The following is a 21,404-nucleotide window of genomic DNA, read 5'->3' on the forward strand; positions in this document are numbered from 1 at the left end:
GACAGTCTGGATGTAGGGCATTTTCTTGCCTGAACCAGGATAAGTTTCTTGTCTCATTTATCTTTCTGTTATTGCTTTGATTTTCTCTAACTTGTGTTATCCTATTTCTGGTTCTATTGGGTGAGTGTTGGTTGAGAGAGCGAGTGGGGTTTCTTGTGTGGTATTCGGTCCTAGATTCAACAGCATTGATTAGAATTATCTACTGTTGCAGAGGTTTTGATTTCTCGAATTGTAGGAATTCACAAAAAGTTGAAGTATTGCAGGTGTTAATGTATTTTTTTTCTGTAATTATTTCCAACCATCTCCAAACATGAATAGTGTTGTCAAACAAGATCCTTGGACATTCAGATTTGTCAATTCTAAGAAAATACTATAGATATCAGACAAATTGCCCCTTCTAATCACCCAAAAGAAGTGGTGGGACACGGCAAGTCAATAAAGAGGGGGATCCGTTGCAGTGGAACCCTATATGTATATCTAGGTACAGATTTTTGTGGTGGACATTAGCTCATATGTTACACTCTATTATTGGCCAGAAGTCTGTACAGTTTTAGCATATGAGCTGCTTAAGAGATGGATGGAGTGCTTAATTGCCTGGCAGTACCCTGAAGTGGTGGGATATGGCAAGTCGATAGAGAGGGGGATCTGTTGCAATGGAACCCTATTTGTATATCTAGATACGGATTTTTGTGGTGGACATTAGCTTGTAGGTTACACTCTATTGGCCAGAAGTCTCTAAAGTTTTAGCATTTGAGCTGCTTAACTTAAGAGATGGATGGAGTGCTTAATTGCCTGGCAGTACCCTGATCCTGTCTTGACGTGGGTGTTGTGTGTATTACTTGTCCTAGGTTTATATAATTTTAATTAATGTTGTTGAACTAGTCATTTTTATTGTTTCTTGATACTGTTTAAGGAACCGCTCATGTAAGAAATGGTATTACATCATATTTCCACTGAACATTTCTGGGTAGAAAACATATCCACTGGTACTTTTTAGAAATATTTTTACCTGTTCTAGGTAGAAAATGATGTGCAATGCAATTTGGCATTGTGTTCCACCTATTAGAAAACCCTCCTAGAATAACCACCCCTATACCTTGTAGTACTCCAGATTCTCACTTATTAACAAAATATTCTCTGGAATTTCTGCCGGAAATCCATCCAATTCCATTATGCCATTAGTCCTTGTCTTGCCTCCTGTATGACTTTAATCAATTACTTCTCAATCAGAAGTTGCTTTCTGGAATTCTTTTGGGAAACAAAGATATTACCAAAAATGAATGCTGGCTTAGTAATTTCTCGCTTTTAGAGCTCCTAAAAGCTGTTGGAAGAATTTCTAATAAAATTCCGATAGGAATATATATATATATATATATAAAAGAAGCATATGTAGTATATCTGAGTGATGTTTGTTTGTTTCTGTTTATCTTCTCTTTTGTTGAACTATTTGGAAGTTTTATCCTCTACACACACACACACACACACACACAAATAGATATTTGATTGATTCCATGCATTGTTTTGTTGCCTATTATTAAGCTTTCTAGTCATGAGTTTTATGTATTTCATATGTATCATGTATCATGTATCCTTTTATTTAGAAGAAGATGTCTTGACATGGTACTAAAAAGACCGATGGTTTTGCAAGGTAAAGAATCTTCATTGTTCTCTTAGAACACAGAGGGAATTGATTGTTTGAAATACATTTGGCATTCTTTCCCATGGTAGTGGTCCAACTCATACTGCTACCCTGTTCATTGAGGCCTTCTTCCATTGAAACCAAATTGCTATAGCATTGCTTGGATTATTAATGAAGAGTTTGATTTTTATATGTCATCCTCCTCCCCTTCCACATAACCGTTGTTTTAAGCTAGGTTGAGGCCACCTAGCAACTCTACTCCTTTATTCAGGTTTGGGACCAAATGTCATCATCAATTACCATTAATTGCACCTCTTATAACCAAGTTAGGATCGGTGGCACATCATTCCTAATGTAAATGAACTTCAATGGTTGTGACCAGGTGTGAGGAGGAAAAATAACTTCAACAAAAAAAATAAAATTTGATATCTTTGAGTTATGAGGTTATTTGAACATTTGCCGTACTTTCCAATTTTATGTAACAAGTATGTGTGGTTGTAGTTCATGGGTCATGTTTTGGGGACTGTGTGTAAAACAGTAAGACGAAGTTACTTACAAAAAGGGCCATCTTTCAACTCTTGAGAAACCAGAAATTTCGTGCCCTGGAGACATTGTAGCATCTGTCTTTTTCACTCCAAATAACAAAAACAGTTGCAATAGGTGACAGTATGGTTGAACAGATTAGGTGGTATACGGGGAATAATAGGCTTTTTGATTGTGAGGAAGAAAACTGGAAGTTGGTGATCATGTAATGGTATGATATGAGTCGGGCGATTGTTAATAGAAGAGAGGGTAGCATGTTTATTCAGTTGTACTTATGCAGAGACATCAATTATGATTATGGTATAAGAGTAGTATGCTTAGTGCTTAGTTCTGTGCTACATTCATTCCTGATGGACAGTGAGTTTTTAGCTTTTACAATTCGTTTTATTTCATTGGTTCTCCGTACTTACTTAAGAGTCTCTATTATCCTTTTCATCCCTTTTAAATGTCCCTCGTGCATCTTATCTTAAATAAGATTTATTTTAAAATTATTAAGACTTACTTTATATTTAATTCTGTCTTTTTGGTATGCTCGCACATTCCTCATAGATCATGTGTTGATGCAGTTAAATTTGTATTTTTGTGTATGTACTTTCACTTCTTTTTTTTTTTCTTCATATAACTACACAAATTTTTCGTTGTTTCGATTATATTAATGAACTTAATTTTTTAATCAATTTAATTTCTATGTTTTGACACTTTTTTTTATAACAAATTAAACTTTTTATTATTTCAATTATACTCTTGAATTTATATTTTTGAGTTAATTTAATTTTTATATTTTTATGTATTAAAAAAAATTAAGTAAAATAACAAAATAGATGTCATACTTTGTTCCAATCAAAATATAAGAATTAAATTGACTTGAAAATGTAAATTTAAGAGTGTAATTAAAATAATAAAAAATTAGAATTATTATATAAAATAATGTTAAAGAATAAGAATTAAATTAATTTAAAAAATATAATTAAAATGATAAAAAATTTAAACGATCATGTAAAAATAAAAATAAAAATTTGACCGTATTTAATCTATGAGCGGCCAAAACTTTTTGTTTTTGACGAAGTGTTATTGTCGCATATTTTTCAATTTTAAACTGTACAAGAACGAGGACGGTCCCTGTTTGATATGGGCCGGGCCGGCCCCGTCTTGGCCGTATGGTATCTTATGGGTCCATTAAATTGATTTCCCCTGAAGGAAAAGAAGAGGCTTTCCCGAAACCCTAATCTTCATAGTTCATATGATTTGCTTCGGCTGTATATATATATGTGTGTGTGTGTGTTCCGGAACCTTACCGAGCAGCTCTCTTCGTCTCTGTGCTGAGGAATGAGGTTCAGCGGTTTCGTCTCTGTGAGTTTTTGTTTATCAGTGGTTTAAATTGTTTGTAGGGTCTTGGGTATGTATATGTGAAAGCAAGTCAGCTTCTTGACTGGATCTTGAAATTGCTACGATCCAGGCAATATATCTATAGAACTTGCAACACCAAGCTTCCAGTTTCACTCGCCTGAATCTGATCCTTTTCTTTGCTGATTTTTCAGGCCCTTTAATTTCTGGAACATTCTCTCTCTCTCTCTCTCTCTCTCTCTCTCTCTCTCTCTCCCAATACCAACTTCTTTGATTTCTTTCCTTTTCCTATCAGAAAGAATTTTCTCCCAGAACACGTGTTTGGGTGGCCCTTTCATGTGTTCGACCTCATGAGGTCTCTGTCAGAATCACTATTTTTTCGTCTTCTTTTCAGAAGAGGGATAGTTGAATTCATTTGCGTTTTTCTTCTTCTACCCTTTTTTGGTTTCTGCTCTAGAATTGAAATTGAAACTGAAAGAGAGAATATAGGGTTCTGCATTGAGAATGGGGAGATGATTGGCTGCTGAGCAAACGCACTCTGTCCCAATACCTGAAAATGATGGTTTGTGGCAATTTCTTCGTTTGCAAAATGAATGATGTTTGTGTCTTCAGTTTCCAATTTACTCGTCCGTTTGATCTTTACATAGCCATGATCTTACGGGCACATGGTTGGATTACATTTTCACTGCCGCCCCGAAGCTTATGAGAGATTTGGGACTGTTGGGTTGGGCTTCCCTCCCTCGATCTCGTTGAAGGAAGACCAATAATGGTATGGTTGGGTATTCTTAAAACAATGGCTCGATTTTTATTACTAATATTTTTATTTAATAGGATTAAAATATCCTTAATAAGATCAGAGTTATGTGCCTCGTAGCCAGTAAAAGTCGTGTGTGAAGATGAGAAGAAACGGAGAGAAAGTTGTAGGAGAAATTTCAATTTTCAATTTTTGTCTGTGCAGTTATGATCTAACAAATGATGAGATGGTTTTTCATGGTTCTACTGAGCTGAAATTTAGAATATATGTTTTAGATATGACTGAGCTTTGGGAATCGAGCTATTTTTGTACTGTATCGTAGTTTAACTTGTTTTTTCCCAACTTGTATATTATTTTATTGATTTAAGATAAAGATTAATTATGTGTTTTTACTCTTATTTTTGGTGAGATTTTGCGATTCAAATCCGTGATATTAGTGAAATTTTGGGTGAATTTTGGTCCCATAATTTTTATTCCTCATATAGAGGGGTTTTCTACATAAATTTGTTGTTTTCTTTATTTTTGTAATTACATTTAGTATTTGATTAGTTATTTTATTATCTCACATGTTTTTATAAGTTAAGGATTGGGTTTTCATAGTTTGATACTGTGTAGTCTAATCCCTAACTCGCAAAACCTGTGTAGAAAACAAAGCAACTAATCACATAACAATTGTAATCATAAAAGTAAATGAGAATTAATTTATGTGAATAACTCTCAAAAAAATAAAAATCACCGGGATCAAAGTCTAACAATTATAAGAGACAAAAGATAAAATGCATAATTAAATTTATCTCAAATTAATGAAATAATAAAAGAGTTACGGAATAACAAATCGAATCAGAAGGTAGTACAAAAATAGCTTGATTCCCACCGTTAGATCCTAGAACCACAAGTTTAGAATTTCATTTGCAAAAATTGAAATTCAAAATTTTTCAATAACTAAAATTCAAGAACTCTATATTTTTTTTCTTTGTTTTTTTTAACCTTCAGGCATGACTTTGATAGTCTAAGAGACATAAAATTCTAAAAATTTGTGGGACCCAAGTGGCGGGTCCCGCAAAGAAGAGCATCTCTAAGAGGTACAAAACCCTAATCTCATTAAGGATATTTTAGTTTTATAAAATAAAAATATTAATAACAAAAACTAAGTTAATTTTTTTAAGAATACTCAAATCATTATTGGGTCATCCTCTTAAGGGACATGGAGAGACCCTATTGCCTGTTGGATAACCCAACAGTTTTGAGTTCAAAAATGCTATAGAAAATGAAAATATATTGTAATTCTAGGTGAACCCATCAATCATCAAATGGACGACATAATTTCTGTGTTCAAGTTTTCCCAGAAAAGTAAACTTGAGAGGACTTTGGCAACTAAAAGATCAACCCCCCACCCTTGAGAGGACTTCAATTTCAATTTAGCAGTGTTTGTAAAAGTAAAAGATAAAAAGCAAGAGGCTTTTGATTGCAACAAAGCCTCAACCATTCAATAACGCTGGGTATCATTCAATCCAGCAATCCACCCTTCAATCAGTTTAGATACAGAGTTGTCACTCTTTGTCACACGCACACACACCGATACACCCATCTCTTTCGCTTCACCTTCACCTTCTCCAAACAGGCACTATCCACCCTGAATGGTCTGATATAGTGACATACTAAAACAAGAGGTCTAACCTTAAAATTGAACAGTTAAGGAAGAAAAATAGTAGTGATCCGGTGCAACCTCCTTAAAATATCCCAACCTAGACTTGCAACAGGCAGCAGATATAACTCCTCCTAATAAGAGCCAGTAATTCAACGATATTTGCGGGTGCCATTTAGTGTCCATTCCTTCTCCGATTCTGAACCAACAAACGTGTAAATACACGTCCCACCACATGTTTCTCAACCCCTTCTGCCGAAGAAGCAGCCTGTGTCCTTTTTGAATTAACCTCTCTTTTGTTATCTAATTATTCTTTTTCTAGATAGTTACCAACCAATATTGATCGATGCTCTGTTCGTTCCCTTGTTTGGGTTAACACTCACAAATTCCTAAAATAAGGGTGGCTAGCACACGGCACTCCTGGTTGCTCATTCTTTGATTCATTAACAGTCATCTTTTTATTAGGCCTTTTTTTGTTTTTTTTTTTTGTTTGTTTTTAATTAGAGAGAGAGAGAGAGAGAGAGAGGGATTATGGACCCGGCAGAGCTACGGCGGGTTTTCCAGATGTTTGATCGTAATGGGGACGGCAAGATCACAAAGCAAGAGCTAAGCGACTCGTTGCAGAACCTGGGGATATACATTCAGGAAAAAGAGCTGGTCCAAATGATCGACAAGATCGACGCAAATGGAGATGGGTTTGTGGATATTGACGAGTTCGGGGGATTGTATCAGACGATCATGGACGACAAGGACGAGGAGGAGGACATGAGGGAGGCCTTCAACGTGTTCGATCAAAACGGGGATGGGTTCATAACGGTGGATGAGCTGAGGTCGGTGTTGCAGTCGTTGGGGTTAAAGCAAGGACGGACCATAGAAGACTGCAAGAAGATGATAAGTAAGGTGGATGTGGACGGCGATGGCAGGGTCAACTACAAGGAGTTCAAGCAGATGATGAAGGGCGGCGGCTTTGCTGCCCTGAATGCAGACTAAATATATATATATAGAAGAAGAATTCACTTACCGCAACAACACATGATGTACGTAATTGAAATGAAGGTAAAGAAAAAAAATAAAATAAACACAAGAAAGCTGCTTTTGGAATTATTAGTTAGTAGTTAAAAGAAGAGAGGGGGCAGTTTCATTGCCATTGGAGAGGACTTCCTTCTAGCCATAACTGTCAACTTCATATATTATGGCCGGCCCCTGAGAATATATTTTCTGTTTTTGTTTGTTGTGTTCTGCTTTGTGTTTGTGTAACGTTCATTGATGGGAAGACTTTTGTTTGAGCTTTTTAGTCCGAACTCTCTGAAGGAAGATATCAATGATCCACGCCCTTTGTTCTTCTGAACTAATAATAATCAATCTTCAGCAAATGGTAATGGGTTAGGCTGAGACGATGAATTCAGAATCTCAGGACTTTCAAATACCAAGCATTAATTATATTTTAAATGTTACCATTCCATCATTTGTTTCAATCTTTCTTTGTCCAAATACTTAAGTCACTGAGGTGTAGCCCATTAAACTGAACTACCAAGGATGGATGAATTATGTTTTTGAACGTTATCATTCCATAATTTATTTCAAAGTGATAGATATATTTTGTAAATACAACTAATGAATGAATGCATTATTTTGATAGTATTTTGCACTTGAAAACATTTTGTCTCTTGCTAAGAAGACCTGAATAATGGACCCTAGTTGGTCTGGGCCCAATCTGAATCCTTTTTTATAATTCAAATGGGCCAAAATGTTGGACCGTTTAAATTTTGGACAGCCCTCGACTGTCTCCGCTTGGCCTTGGCTTGGCGTTCTCAGCGCGCAGTCACAGACAGAGAGAGAGAGAGAGAGAGAGAGAGAGAGAGCGAGGGAGCGAGCGAACAAGAGGAGGTTGTAAAAATGGCGATGAGGACTCTGCGTGGATCGCACCAGCTTAGATATCTCTTCTCCAATCCTAGAATTTTCACTCCAACACCATACCTAGCGATTCTTCAAAAACCTAGGTACTCTCTCTCTCTCTCTCTCTCTCTCTCTCGTCTATGATTATGTTCTCTAAATCAACAACTGAATTTCTCTGAATTCGAACGAGACATTGTCCATGAAATGCGTTTCTTTGATGGACTGAATGCAAAATTTATGCTTTTTGTTTAGTTTTGCGTTCGGGATTTCAGGAAATTGCATATTTTCCAACACACCTGTTCTATCGTATTTCATTGTTCTTACTTTTATTCGAGTCTGATTAAGTTTTGTATTGATGTGATGGAAAAATCCATCTGGTCTTTCTTTTATTGGGAAGGTATACGGATTTTTGGATATTGAGCGTTTGAAATTTGCAACTAAAAGCCCATCGTTGTCTTTTTGTCTGTAAATTTTTGCCCTTGCATATTTAACTTATACAGCAACAGCCCACACACCGTGCCCCTTCTGTGCCTCAGTAACCATGAAGATGATTTTTTTTTTTTTTTTTTCTACTTCTGGCCAGTGTTAGGAAAATTTTGATCCAAACCTACAAGTATTTAACAATTTAGATGGAAGAAATCTTCTTTCTTGGTAGTGTGAATTTTGATGCACTTCTATCTATGCCGTGAATGTGTAGTTTACAATGATGCCTGAAATTTTTTTAAGAAAATGAAATGTTTTAAGTAATCTCATTTTGCAGTAGCGTTTATGATGTTTGGTGCAAGGTTTCCGGTCACAAACCAGCTACTTTGCTGATATCTCCTTTTCTGGGGACTCTATGGATTCATTCTGGTCAATTTCTGAACACGGACGACAAAGTTTTGGAGCAACCAAAGCACTCTGAAAGCATCATAGCTGCTGATGGCCCTTGCGATGGCAATGGTACAAAGAAAAGGAAGAAACTGAAGGGAAAAAGAGCTGTTGTTAGGTGGTTAAAGTTCTTGAGATGGAAGAAAAAGAAAGAATATAAAAGAATGACAGAAGAAGAAAAGATCTTATACAAATTGAGGAAGGTAATCTAATTGTTTTGATGCTTCAATACTCATGGATATTTGTCTAATGGATTCACCAAAGGAAGTTTACCACAAGGTTTGTGCATGTCTCAGTAGTCTAGAAACCTTGATTAACTCTATGTTTTACCGTCCTACCTTGGGAGTCAACCGTGCTTCCCTTTTTCCAGTTTACTTCCTTTGGTGCTGGTTTCCATCTTGTTACATGATCCCACACTACTTGAGCTCATAGAGTTCATCAGAGAATGTCCACTCAGAATTATACTAAATTTTGTTTTTTTTTGGTTGTATATTAGTTGCTTAGGCTAGCATCACCGTGTGAACTCAATTGAGTTGCTCAGATGAAGAATAGCTACTCGGCTAATTTAATTTGTTTTTTTAACACATATTGCTTGGGTAAACCTTTTGGTTGATATAATGTAAAACGAAGACCATTTACAATGATGTTAGATTTGAGCACAGTTCTAAGATTCTATGGGAGGGTTGGTTATTGATCCGAAAGAAAATAAAAACCGTTTCCTTTTCCTTTCATATGGACTGTTCCCGCAAGCACAATTTATTAATTATTATGGATGTTGAATTTCTTTGTACTGTTTCCATGATCAAGAGTCTTATACTGGGCACTGTAATCCTTTTACTCCAGGCTCAAAAGAAAGAGGAAAGGCTTGTTGAAGCTCTCAAGAAGATTGAACCTAAGGAGTCATTGGAAACGACCCATGATCCAGAGATACTGACACCAGAAGAACACTTCTATTTCTTGAAGATGGGCATCAAGTGCAAAAACTATGTTCCGGTTGGGAGACGAGGAATATACCAGGGTGTAATCTTAAACATGCATTTGCATTGGAAGAAACACCAAACTCTTAAGGTGGTGGTCAAGACGTTTTCACCAGAGGAGGTAAAGGAGATTGCCGCAGAGCTAGCAAGATTGAGCGGAGGAATTGTGCTTGACATTCAGGAAGAAAACACCATTATCATGTACAGAGGGAAGAATTACTCTCAGCCACCAACAGAGATAATGTCACCCAGGAGTACCCTCCCCAGAAAGAAGGTTTTTCTCTTTTCTTTTTCCAGTGTGCATGCATGTGAAGTTCAGAGATAAAGCAATGTTGCTGTTGATCTTATTTAATTGAAATTTGTTTTTTGCTCTAATTATGTTATCCTCTTATATAGGCTTTAGATAAATCCAAATATAGAGATGCACTTCGAGCCGTTAGGAAGTGTATCCCAAGACTTGAACAGGACCTTGAGCTGCTTCAAGTAAAAGCTGATAATAGGAGTAATGTTATGGAAGAATCCCTTTCTACTGGCACTGAAGATGTTGCCTCTCAAAGTCTTTTAAATTCACAGCAGGAGAATTCCGAGAGGCTGAGGGCGTTGATGGCTGAGAATGATGGATCCCAGGACGAGGATGACTCCGAAACTGATTTAGTTATGTGTTCAGATTCCGAAGATCTGTCAGATATCTTTGAGACAGATTCTGATACACAGAATGAAGAGAATACTGAACGGCCACTCTACCTGGATCAGTTCCAAAAATTCCCTGCTCAAACCGACAGAGAAACAGAAGGCATTGAGGAGCTTCTGCAACAAGCAGCTGGAGGGAAAGATGAAGAGAAACTGGACCTTGATGAGGTGGATCAGATGTTTCTGAGAGCTGCATCACTTTTAAAGAAGAAAAGAGGTAAAAGTTGAGAACTCTTTATGGGAGTTACTTTGATCTTCTGTTAAGTTTGTTAATAAATCATTAATTTAGCCTCTAGGTAGGTGTGCTTCTGTTCCCACCCAAACTGAAGTCTGTTTTGTCTTCACCTGTTTGTGAAGGCCATGAAAGAACTCTATATGGGAATTAGTTGGTAATTCTTCTATTTATTGCCACAAAGATTGTGGTCTCTTCATAAGTGTGTAATTCTTTCGTACTTCCCGGTATCGTTATTCTACTTGTGCAAGCATTGTACACTACCCCACCCATGAATGGGCGGCCTTTGTGCCTGAATCTCGTCTTGGGTTGAATTGGGCCTTTGGCCTGAGTATTGGGCGCTCTATTTATTATGGTAATCAATCATTTGGTTTGAGGACTTTGTGCCTGATGATTCTAAGTATTACGAACTTTGAAAGCAAAAATAGCCCACCACCTACTGCAACTGCAGACTGCAGCATCTGTGCAAAGATGAGATAACAAAGTGAAGAAAGCGTTTTCACAAGAAAGTTAAAACCAAATGATGCGTCATACCCTTGCAATTATATACGAGACTTGTAATATCCTAAGAGTTCAGAGAGATTAGTATATATCGAGAATAGTATAAAAAAGGAAATAACACCACCTAGATATTTTTTAGACTGAATATTGGCAAAGAACTCTCAAGTTAAGCGTGTTTGACCTGGGGTAATCCAGAGATGAGTGACCCCTCTGGAAAGTTCGCGTAAGTCCACCAGGATAAGTTATTCCAGTCCTTCCTATCGCTCGAACGGGATGTTACAGGTGGTATCAGAGTCGACCCGAATCGTGTGTTGGGACCGTGTACTAGCCAAATGTTAGGGATACTGGACTGGGGACCGTGTACTAGCCCAAAGCTGGGGGTACTGGACCGGGGACACTAGACGGGAGAGAGTTGGGACCAGTTGTAAGGTCGCATGACGAGGACGTCATGTGCTTAAGGGGGGAGAATGTAATATCCCGAGAGCCCAAAAATATTAGTATATATCGAGGATAGTGTAAGAAAGGAAATAACACCAATTAGATACCTTTTGGGCTGAATGTTGACAAAGAACTCTCAAGTTAAGCGTGTTTGACCTGAGGTAATTTAGGGATGGGTGACCCCCCTTAAAAAATTTGCGTAAACCCATCAGGATAAATTATTCCGATCCTTTCTATCGCTCGAATGGAATATTACAAGACTGGTGTGGATCCATCGCAAGTGTAACAGTTCAAGGTACATCTATCTAACAGCTCAGAGGAAATCTGCCCCAATTACTAATTGAGTCAGTCGTTAGTAAGGCTTTTACATTCGAAGAGCCAAAGGCCAAAAGAAAAAAAAAGAAAAAAAAGTAAGAAGAAACTTTTTTACAGATTGTATCTATAAAGCTAATCTGAGTCATTTTCATTTTCAAGTTCTCTTACACGCTGGACTATATTTTCCACACTTCTGGACATGTGCTCAGTGTGTTCTTCAACATATTTCAACAACATATTGAGCTGTTCCTGGTAAGCTGCACACTGGCGTTTACATCTCTGTCTCTCGTTGTATAGTTCAAGGGTCAGCTCACGAATTCTACGATCCTTCTCATCCTGCACCCAGGCAAACAAGTCGTTGGATTAACCGCTGCTTGGCGACCCCAAAAACCATACTTCTACTTGAAACCTATTTGCATATTGTTGAGGGTAATGATAAGAGAATAGAAAGATCAAGTTATCCCCATCGCTACCATCTTAAATATATGTAAATATATAGTTGCATGTGCTTAACCCGAGGGACATGGAGAGTAGAAGTAATAATATGAAAGATAAAAATGCATCCATCTTTCTAAAGATTTAACCTTTCAGATGAGAAATTAACACGCAGTATAGAAAACTAGAAATGATAGTTGTTAATCTAATTGCACATATCAGCCCTATTTTGTTTTGTGGCTCCAAAGAACACAACACCAGAGTAGGTTTTGACAATATTCAGACATACCTTTTAACTACTTGACAAATTGGATTTGCAACATGCATTTTGATCCCAGCCCAAAAGAAAAAAACATACATCTTGACAATATTCCAGCAACCAAATTCAATTTGTAAGTTTTGAGGGCAGCTATGCATGCACAAGGAAAGGAAAGGAAAGGAATTCTATATTAGATGTCCGTACAATTATTATTAAAATAAAAATTTTGAACCGTAGCCAGTTTAAGCCAGTGGCCCAGAACTGAACCTTCACATATGAAGTCCACTAAAGAAAACAAAGTTCACATATGGCCCAGAACTGAACCTTTTTTCTCATACGCCTTCTCATATGAAGCCCAACAAAGTAAATAGAATCTTAAGGACAGGACCTCAACAAAATTATCAAGCAACCTAGCTAAAAGATTCTGACAAAATTATCAAGCAATAAGGACAAAGAAGTGCATAATAGAGAAAAATACAAACGTACCTCACTGATCAAATGTTTTCCAGATCCTCGCCATGGTACTTTACTGGGAGACATCAAACTGTGATTGTGATCTTTTATGAATTTAGTAACAACCCATTTCACTCCATCCCTCAGAGCAACCCTGAGCATTGCAGGACAACCTTCACGGGTGATTGGCGGTGGAGGAAGAACTCTATCTTTCCTGTGTACATATTTCTTTTCCCGGAAACCTTCTTTTGAACATACAAAATCCTGACCAATTACCATATTATTGATCCGAGAACGCCGATTATGATGAATGCGCACCGTGAAGCCCGTACACCTACCATAAGTGACATAAAATTCTCGAGCCTCATCTCTTGAATCAAATTCCATGCCGACATTTGGTTCTATGACATCAGGTGGAGTTAAATTCCCACCTGATTGTTCCATTGTCTTGTCATCTTCACCAATACACAGATCCATACTCCTGGACAGTTCATCATCAGTGAGATCATTTGGGTTGTAGCTTTCAACCGGTGAGCACCTTTCAGCTTCATCTGAGTCAGATGCCCGGCTAAATGCGCCCTCCATGAAGACCATAATTTATTGATACCATTTATCCATCTTCCCAGAGCTGTGAGTAGGAAGCAAAATAATGAATAGGCCAACTTGAGTGTAGGTTCAAATCCTACTGAGTCTTGTAATTATAATTTTATTTTTCTTTATTAATGTACCAAACGACATGATATAGGATACAATAGTTTTATAGAAGTCATGACCATAAATAAAATTGTTGGAGATCTAGAATTCATATAGAAGACCTCACCTAGTGACATTAAAGTTTGTGATTGTTATTATTAACATACCAAACCAAGTAATTGAACCTATGACCCTTTGCTCAATTCAACTGAATTTCATACACAACCATCAAATTTTGACAATTAACATATGCGGAAACCTCATATATCCAGTTTCTATCAATAATATTCACTATAAGAACTTTGATTATAAAAAGAGATTGCATCAGTCAACAATGCCATTTGCCACATTGATTCACCAATAGTGAGCCAAGTCCATTAAAATCAGTGTCTTGTTCACTTACCTTAGTCTTGGCTCCCCTAGATGGAGTTTCCCCATTATAGATGGGTACAGCGTAATGTGATTCAGTTACCAGAACTTTCCAACACATCAATAGCACCAAGAACTACAAGAGTGGGAGGGTAAAGAATGAAACGGTAGAGAGAAACAAAAGAAAAAAATACAATTGGAATGGAGGTGTAAAACTGGTCTAAAGGCAACTAAAACCTGCAAGGTATAACGTCATGGCATCTTATCCTTAGCCAGAGATGCCAGACTCCCTTGACGCATGGGAAAATGGTTGGTTCAACATGTCTACTGTCTCAGAATGGAGGCAAACTTGAACAGTATGTATGAAAATGAACACTCAATCGGTAAGGTAGTTGAGAAAAGGCAATTTTTTTCCCAGCATGGACTAATAGCTGTTCGTTAAATCACTGTTCTAATAGAATGCTAAATAAGCGAATACCCACTGGATGACACGTAAACGCAAGGCACAGATCTGCATAACTTCTGATAGCAAAATAAGCATGTATGTATATGGGGCATTATGCTGCAAGAAGTGAGGTGAATATCTAGACCCGCGAAAATCTCCAATCAGTTGTTATCTGGACTTGACATCTCATGGTTGACAGTGAAGAACTTCACCGTGGAGCCTAGCATTTCAATGATGTTTAGAATATAAGCCAGCCGGGAAGCAATTGCTGTCACCATTTGCTGGTTCGTTTCTTTCGAGAAAAAAGACTTTTCTCCTTTTTATGCTTACAAAGGGAAGGGAAGGGAAGGGGGGGGGGGGGGGGTATTCAGTTTTCTTCTTCGTCTTCACCTCACTCCAAAAGCCCAGCAATTTTGCTCAAATTTTGTTAGGGATCGGACATATTGGCCCGTGTGCGTTCGGGTCTGTTCTTCTCATATCGATCAACAACCACACCGCCCAGAAGATCTTATTCTTGGTTAATTCGTTCTTCGCGGGGAGGGGGGCGCTTACGCTTAATGATTTTTCTATAAAATTAGAAAGTTTAATTACGAGAAGACGGTGGATTCAATCAGAGGAGGAGACACAAATTTTTCTTTTCCATTTTCATTTTACCATTCTTTTTCTCTCTAACCAAACGAAACGGGGGGAAAGAGAGCTTGCGATGAAGCGAGCAGAGTGCTTAATCAGCGGTCCAAGTCAAGTGAAAGAAGAAAAATAATAATAATAATAATAATAATAATAATAATAATAATAATTGATGATGGTTAGATCGAACGTACCGGCATAAACCCTAGCTTCCACGAGGTGGGCACCAGATCAGATGAAGGACGGTTGATTGATTGATTGAAATAGAGAGAGAGAGAGAGAGAGAGAGAGAGAAATCCACGGGCTCCTCTTCTTCTATTTTGGCCTGGCCGGAAATCGAAACACTTTCGTCGTCAGATGGAGAGCGTAGGGGCTGGGGGTCTATCAGGTTTCAAGCGCCGCACCCACAGAATGAAGGAATCCAGATCCAGCGACTCACTTGGTTTTGAGAGCGGCGGGTTAGTAATCACCTGCATCGTCCAACAATCCACGAGCACACTGCCCCCCAATCACCAGGGTTTTCCAAGGACTCGCCGCCATATCTAATTGGCTCCTTCCGCTGTTCAATTACTAATATCGGTTTTGTTTATTTTAAAAACGAATATAAGTTAAGATTAAAACATGAATATTATAAATAAAATCATTTTTAAATGACACCGTCCAATTATGAATATAAGAAATAATGCCCCCCAAAAAAAAAAGTTCAGGTCAAAAATATTGATGTGTTATGATAAAAAGACCAAAACAACTTTAAAAAAAAGACTATCAACATGAGATCTTCACTGATACTAAATTGTTGATATCAAATCTAGTCGTTGGATACCTTGTTGGTCTCTTGTGCTCAAAAATTACTTGAAGACGATTACACTATCATATTATTTTTCTCATGAACGAGAGTTTCACATAATGAGCAAACTAGATAACATTGGTATCTAAAAATTCTTTCAAGAGCTATGTGAATAAACATAGTTCATAAAGAATTCTAATCCTAATAAGATTTTAAAATATTAAAATAAATATTAATTATAAATAAATAGGTCTTCATTTTAGAAAACGTACGTTTTTTACATTAGTGTGAATACAGTCTTTAAGTCTTTAGTATATTCAATATCTAATTTAATTATCAAAATGTTTGTATGAAAACTTTTCTACGACTTCCAACTAGTTTTTTTTTTTTTTTTTTTTCTTATAGACTCAATTGGCTTGACGTTTTAAACATTAAATTATTATTATTATTATATTCGAGTGATAATAAACATGAATATAAAAAATAATACGATCTAATTATAAATAACTTATAAACACGTGATTTAATTAAAAATAAATGAAAATAAAACGATCATCGATTATAAATAGTTTATAAGAGATGTAGTAGTATCTTTAAAAACTAGATTGGAAAGAGTTGAAATTTTTATGTTTTTTATTTTAAATTTATTTATTTGGAGACTAAATTTCTAATTTTTTTTTATATCCAATTTGAGTTTTCACTTAAAAAATGAAAGCAAATTAAGGATGAGTGCAAGCGTTATTATACAGCTTATTATTAATCTCATGGAGTTGGGGTTGGAGGTGGGCGTTGTTGTTGACTTGGACTTGATGATGAGAAGAAGGTAATTAGAATGAATGAATGAATGAATGAATCGCAATCTCTTTCGGCGTACGATCAGCTCCAGATGCATGCGAGGTGGTATTAATTTGTACCCAAATGGTTAATTAATTACGTAAAATCAACCTTTAACCTTTATTTGTTAGCGGAGAGCTTAATCTCATTGTTACCCCCTGAGTTCTACCTAATTAATTAATTCAGTTAATAAATAAAATTATTACTTATTTCAATTAGAAAATAATTATATTATTATTATAAAATTATCTCCATTTTGATTTTTCAATAGTTATATCTTAATTAATTAGTTTATAATTCAATTAAAAATATGCTATCGCTATCATATCATATATTTAATATTGATAATTGCATAATATATAGTGTTATATATATATATATATCTCTCTCTTAATTATTTAAGAAATAATTAATGAGAAAAAAATTATGCTAATTGCATTTAGGACGTAATTGGGTGATTTAATAATAATTTAATTAATCAATCAATCCTTCCCATCAAGCAACCCCCCCCCCCCCCGGCCAACGCCATCCCGTCACCTTCTCTCCTCCACCAAAGAACACGGCCACCCCAGCCGGCGATCCTCTCTCTCTCTCTCTTCTGTATGCTGCAAACGGAGAAGGAGAAGAGAGACGGAGAAGAGTTATTAATGAAATGGAAGGAGATGAAAGACACCACGGAAAACGTATTAACTTCTTCCTTGCGCTAGCAACATTATTAATCGCGGCCACCTCCTCCCTCTACGGCGCCGATTCCCTCGCCACCAAAGAAGATGCGGCCATCATGGCCAAGCTGGCCACCTCCCTCACTCGAACGCCGCCCAGCTGGTCAGCCAACGACCCCTGCCGCTGGACCGGCATCACCTGCGACTCCTCCGGCCACGTCACCGCCATCAGCCTCGCCTCCAAATCTCTCTCCGGCCAATTGCCATCCGAATTAACCAAACTCTACGCTCTCAGGGACCTCTCCCTCCAACGAAACCAAATCTCCGGCCCCTTGCCCTCCCTCGCCAACCTCCCTTCCCTCCAACAAATCTTCCTCGACACCAACAATTTCACCTCCGTTCCCTCTCCGTTTCTCTCCGGATTAACAAGTTTACGGATCCTAAGCATGGCAGACAACCCTAATCTAGCTCCGTGGTCGCTTCCCGGCAGCCTCGCCGATTCCTCCGCCCTGAGTTCCATTGACGCCGAGCAATGCAATTTGATCGGTACCTTGCCGGACATATTCGGGTCACTGCCGAATCTGCAAGAAGTCAGGCTTTCACACAACAATCTCACGGGGCCTCTGCCGCCTTCCTTCTCGAAATCAGGGGTTCAGAGGCTGTGGCTCAACAATCAGGCTGTTGGTCTTTCGGGTAGGATCGATGCGATCGGTGGAATGTCGCAGTTGACACAGGTTTGGCTTCATCAGAATCTATTTACGGGTCCAATCCCAGATCTTTCTGGGTGCACTTCTCTCTTCGATATCTCGCTCCGAAATAACGAGCTAACCGGCCCCGTCCCGTCTTCTCTAACTACGCTTCCAAAGCTGGCTAATATTTCACTCCAGAACAACAAGTTACAGGGTCCATTACCGCGCTTCCCCAAAAATGTAATGGTGAGCCTCGGGAAGAACAACTTCTGCAACCAATCGCCGAAGCCTTGTGATCCGCAGGTGACTACATTGCTTGACATTATCGGGGCGTTTGGTTACCCAAATATCTTTGCCGAATCTTGGTCCGGGAATGACCCTTGCAAAGGATGGAAATCCGTTTCCTGTGATTCAAAGGGGAGAGTGACGGTGCTAAATTTTGGAAAACAAGGTTTGGTTGGGACGATCTCGCTGGCCATTGGAGACCTGAATTCATTGAAAAATTTGCTCTTGAATGACAATAACCTCACCGGCACAATACCTCCCAACTTGACAAAATTACCTCAGCTCCAGCTTGTTGATCTCTCCAACAACAATATTTCAGGAAAAATACCAGCTTTCGAATCATCTGTGACATTGAAAACATCCGGAAATCCAAACATTGGAAAAGACCTTCCATCTGATGGTAGCGGGAAGCGAAACGGCATGTCTGGGTTGCGGCCGTGGCTGATCGCAGCTGCCATTGTCTTAGCTTTGATTTGTATGGTAGCTTTGTCTCTCCTAATTTACAAGCAGTACGTGAAGAATCATAGTTGGAAGTACTACAGATGGATCAGATACTCTGGAAAAGCGGGCAATTCGAAGAGCACTAAAGATGGCACTGCCATTGGTTCGTCCGGTCCTGGAAGTGAAGCGCCCAGCCGAAGCAGCTGTACCACTAATAGTGGCATCCAGGCTTTAGCTGGCGGCAATGCCATACCAGTAGAGGTGCTCCGAGAAGCTACAAGCAATTACAGTGAACATAACGTTCTGGGTGAGGGTGGATTCGGGATTGTTTACAGAGGCAGACTCCCGGACGGGACTCAAATAGCCGTCAAGAGGATGGTAGCTATCCCGGCGATCAGTTCAAAGGGGCTCAGGGAATTCGAGGCCGAAATCGCGGTGCTCAGCAAGGTTAGGCACAGGCATTTAGTTGCGCTTCATGGTTTTTGCATCCACGAAAATGAGAGGCTTTTGGTTTACGAGTACATGCCTCAAGGCACGCTGGGGCAGCACCTGTTCAGCTACAAAGAAATGGGGTATCCTCCGCTTACTTGGAAGCAGAGACTCACAATCGTGCTGGATGTTGCAAGAGGGATTGAGTATTTGCACGGGTTAGCACAAGAGAGTTTCGTTCATAGAGATTTGAAGCCATCTAATATACTTCTTGGAGATGACTTGCGAGCTAAGGTGTCTGATTTTGGCTTGGTTAAGAATGCACCTGACGGGAAGCACTCGGTGGAGACAAGGCTGGCCGGAACATTTGGATACATGGCCCCGGAATATGCTGGTAATCAAGCACTTGTGATGCTGCCTCATTTCATATTGAACCGATTCAGAGTCTTTCAAGTCAAGGCTTGATATACATATGTTGTCACTCGAACATGCATATTTGGAATCATCTTCTGACTGCTGGAAGTTGGCGTTTCATGTCAAGATGAAATCTTTCGTCTTATGGACAAGCCAGTTCTTTTTTCTTTTGCTCTCTCTTGTCTCTCTCTCTGTCTCTCTCACACACACATATGTGACTGTCTTTCAATGCTAAGTTGTGGGCTTGGTTGGGTTGGATTCTTACATGCATATATGAATGCTGAAACTTCATAATGTTTCATAATTTCCTTGCAGCCACTGGAAAGGTGACGACAAAGGCGGATGTATTTGCATTCGGGGTGGTGCTGATGGAGACAATCACAGGTAGAAAAGCGCTAGACGAGAGCTTGCCGGACGAGGAAAGCCATTTGGTGGGTTGGTTCCGAAGGCAGCTCCTGAATAACAAGGACAGCATCAGGAGATTTGTAGACCCCTCCCTGCCGGACCCAGACGAAGAAACCTTGGAGAGCATATACAAAGTTGCTGAACTAGCGGGACACTGCACTGCTCGCGACCCCCGCCAGCGGCCGGACATGGGCCACGCCGTAAACGTACTATCTCCCCTTGTGGATCAATGGAAACCACAAGGGGAACACGGTTTCGGCTTCGAGCTTGGCATGAGCCTCCCTCAGGCCTTGCAAAAGTGGCGGTCTGGTGAAGATTCCATAAGAACCAGCAGTTTTACAAACCCAAGCGAACCTTCCGCCCCTTCAACCTCCTTCAAATCAAGAGATGGTCGATGAGTTCAAAGTTGGTTCAAACGAAGCTGCAAATTAAATTCCCACAAAGTAGCATCAACTCAGGTTTAGTTCTCCACTCTTCATATATACGTACGTCCAGCAGTACCCAACACAAGGACATTTTTGGTCATTTCAGGCTCTCGGCCTCTGCCCATGATTTGGGATCCATTGTCATTGTTCTTAGTTGATTGGTAATTAATCCTTTTATGCCTTTTTCTTTTCAGGGTATTGAAGCCTTTACAGAGTTGTGTTCCTTCCAGGAAAATTGGAGTCCGAAACCACTACCATATATAAGAAGGATGATCAATTGAATCATGTTTTGGTACTGTGACTGGCTGAAAGTGATGAAAGGAGGGGCATGAATTGATTCAAAGTACTAAAATAAACTAATCTAAACTGCCTTAAGATATGAGTGTGGGAACTGGGAATGATTGATTCAAACAAACAGTTATGTGTTTGATATATAGGGCACCCAATTAAGTCCTTTAAATTAATAATTTATTCTGCAGTTTATTAAACTTAGGTATATACGTATATAGCTTAATATTTATGGAGGAAAATTTTGTTTATATGTCAGGGAGTTAACTTAATTAGGATGGAGTGTAAGAGTGAGATCGATCGAGTGCTGTTCATAATTCCTTGTGTTTTGGAATTGGGGCTAAATTGCTGAGGAAGAAGAAGTGACCCTTCAATTCAATTCAACACAGATTTGCTGGGTAGAAATTAATTGTATATATACTGATGACCTAAAAGGTGCAATTTTTTCTTCACTTATTTTTGTCATTCTTTATTCAAGTATATATATATATTTTTGTCATTCTTTATTTTTCTTCACTTATTCAAGTATATGAGAGTACGTACTGAAACAACACTGGCTACTTTAATCACGATATATTGTGTCATTAATTTATGTTATTGACCACTAATTAATAAACAGG

At 38.4% G+C, this 21,404-nt stretch overlaps 4 protein-coding genes across 7 annotated transcripts; 3 read left to right on the top strand and 1 right to left on the bottom strand.

Moving 5' to 3' along the window:
- The first annotated feature begins 5,474 nt into the window (after positions 1–5,474).
- On the top strand, positions 5,475–7,029 carry LOC127787291 (calmodulin-like protein 3). Its single transcript, XM_052315260.1, has one exon. The coding sequence runs from the start codon at positions 6,457–6,459 to the stop codon at positions 6,913–6,915; it is 459 nt and encodes a 152-aa protein (XP_052171220.1). The 5' UTR covers positions 5,475–6,456; the 3' UTR covers positions 6,916–7,029.
- Positions 7,030–7,363: 334 nt separating this feature from the next.
- On the top strand, positions 7,364–10,943 carry LOC127787290 (uncharacterized CRM domain-containing protein At3g25440, chloroplastic). 2 transcript variants are annotated; one of them, XM_052315257.1, is made up of 4 exons: positions 7,364–7,925; positions 8,582–8,894; positions 9,535–9,942; positions 10,065–10,943. In XM_052315257.1, the coding sequence occupies exons 1-4, from the start codon at positions 7,663–7,665 to the stop codon at positions 10,584–10,586; spliced, it is 1,506 nt and encodes a 501-aa protein (XP_052171217.1). In that variant the 5' UTR covers positions 7,364–7,662; the 3' UTR covers positions 10,587–10,943. The 2 variants fall into 2 exon arrangements, with proteins under 2 accessions (XP_052171217.1, XP_052171218.1); XM_052315258.1 differs by having other exon boundaries at positions 8,585–8,894.
- Positions 10,944–11,710: 767 nt separating this feature from the next.
- Positions 11,711–15,664, bottom strand: LOC127814033 (protein FAR1-RELATED SEQUENCE 5-like). Of its 3 annotated transcripts, none has more exons than XM_052355254.1 (3): positions 14,088–14,844; positions 13,025–13,619; positions 11,711–12,180 (listed from the first exon to the last, which is right to left on the bottom strand). In XM_052355254.1, the coding sequence occupies exons 2-3, from the start codon at positions 13,583–13,585 to the stop codon at positions 11,977–11,979; spliced, it is 765 nt and encodes a 254-aa protein (XP_052211214.1). In that variant the 5' UTR covers positions 13,586–13,619; positions 14,088–14,844; the 3' UTR covers positions 11,711–11,976. The 3 variants fall into 3 exon arrangements, with proteins under 3 accessions (XP_052211214.1, XP_052211213.1, XP_052211215.1); XM_052355253.1 differs by lacking the exon at positions 14,088–14,844 and adding an exon at positions 15,320–15,659 and having other exon boundaries at positions 11,712–12,180; XM_052355255.1 differs by lacking the exon at positions 14,088–14,844 and adding an exon at positions 15,320–15,664 and having other exon boundaries at positions 12,123–12,253.
- A 1,734-nt stretch (positions 15,665–17,398) lies between these two features.
- Positions 17,399–20,469, top strand: LOC127786744 (receptor-like kinase TMK4). The gene is made up of 2 exons (XM_052314383.1): positions 17,399–19,646; positions 19,982–20,469. The coding sequence occupies exons 1-2, from the start codon at positions 17,399–17,401 to the stop codon at positions 20,467–20,469; spliced, it is 2,736 nt and encodes a 911-aa protein (XP_052170343.1).
- The last annotated feature ends 935 nt before the right edge of the window (positions 20,470–21,404 follow it).

Source organism: Diospyros lotus, chromosome 12, assembly GCF_014633365.1.
Source record: "Diospyros lotus cultivar Yz01 chromosome 12, ASM1463336v1, whole genome shotgun sequence".
Classification (NCBI taxonomy): Eukaryota; Viridiplantae; Streptophyta; class Magnoliopsida; order Ericales; family Ebenaceae; genus Diospyros; species Diospyros lotus.

What these genes read in the sequence shown, in the direction of transcription:
- LOC127786744 (XM_052314383.1), top strand. Translation starts at nt 17,399, where the DNA reads ATGGAAGGAGATGAAAGACACCACGGAAAACGTATTAACTTCTTCCTT. An exon ending in CATGGCCCCGGAATATGCTG is followed by an intron (nt 19,647 to 19,981) that starts GTAATCAAGCAC and finishes ATTTCCTTGCAG; the next exon opens with CCACTGGAAAGGTGACGACA.
- LOC127787291 (XM_052315260.1), top strand. Translation starts at nt 6,457, where the DNA reads ATGGACCCGGCAGAGCTACGGCGGGTTTTCCAGATGTTTGATCGTAAT.
- LOC127814033 (XM_052355254.1), bottom strand. Translation starts at nt 13,585, where the DNA reads ATGGTCTTCATGGAGGGCGCATTTAGCCGGGCATCTGACTCAGATGAA. An exon ending in GAAAACATTTGATCAGTGAG is followed by an intron (nt 12,181 to 13,024) that starts GTACGTTTGTAT and finishes GCCTGGGTGCAG; the next exon opens with GATGAGAAGGATCGTAGAAT.
- LOC127787290 (XM_052315257.1), top strand. Translation starts at nt 7,663, where the DNA reads ATGGGCCAAAATGTTGGACCGTTTAAATTTTGGACAGCCCTCGACTGT. An exon ending in GCGATTCTTCAAAAACCTAG is followed by an intron (nt 7,926 to 8,581) that starts GTACTCTCTCTC and finishes CTCATTTTGCAG; the next exon opens with TAGCGTTTATGATGTTTGGT. An exon ending in TCTTATACAAATTGAGGAAG is followed by an intron (nt 8,895 to 9,534) that starts GTAATCTAATTG and finishes CTTTTACTCCAG; the next exon opens with GCTCAAAAGAAAGAGGAAAG.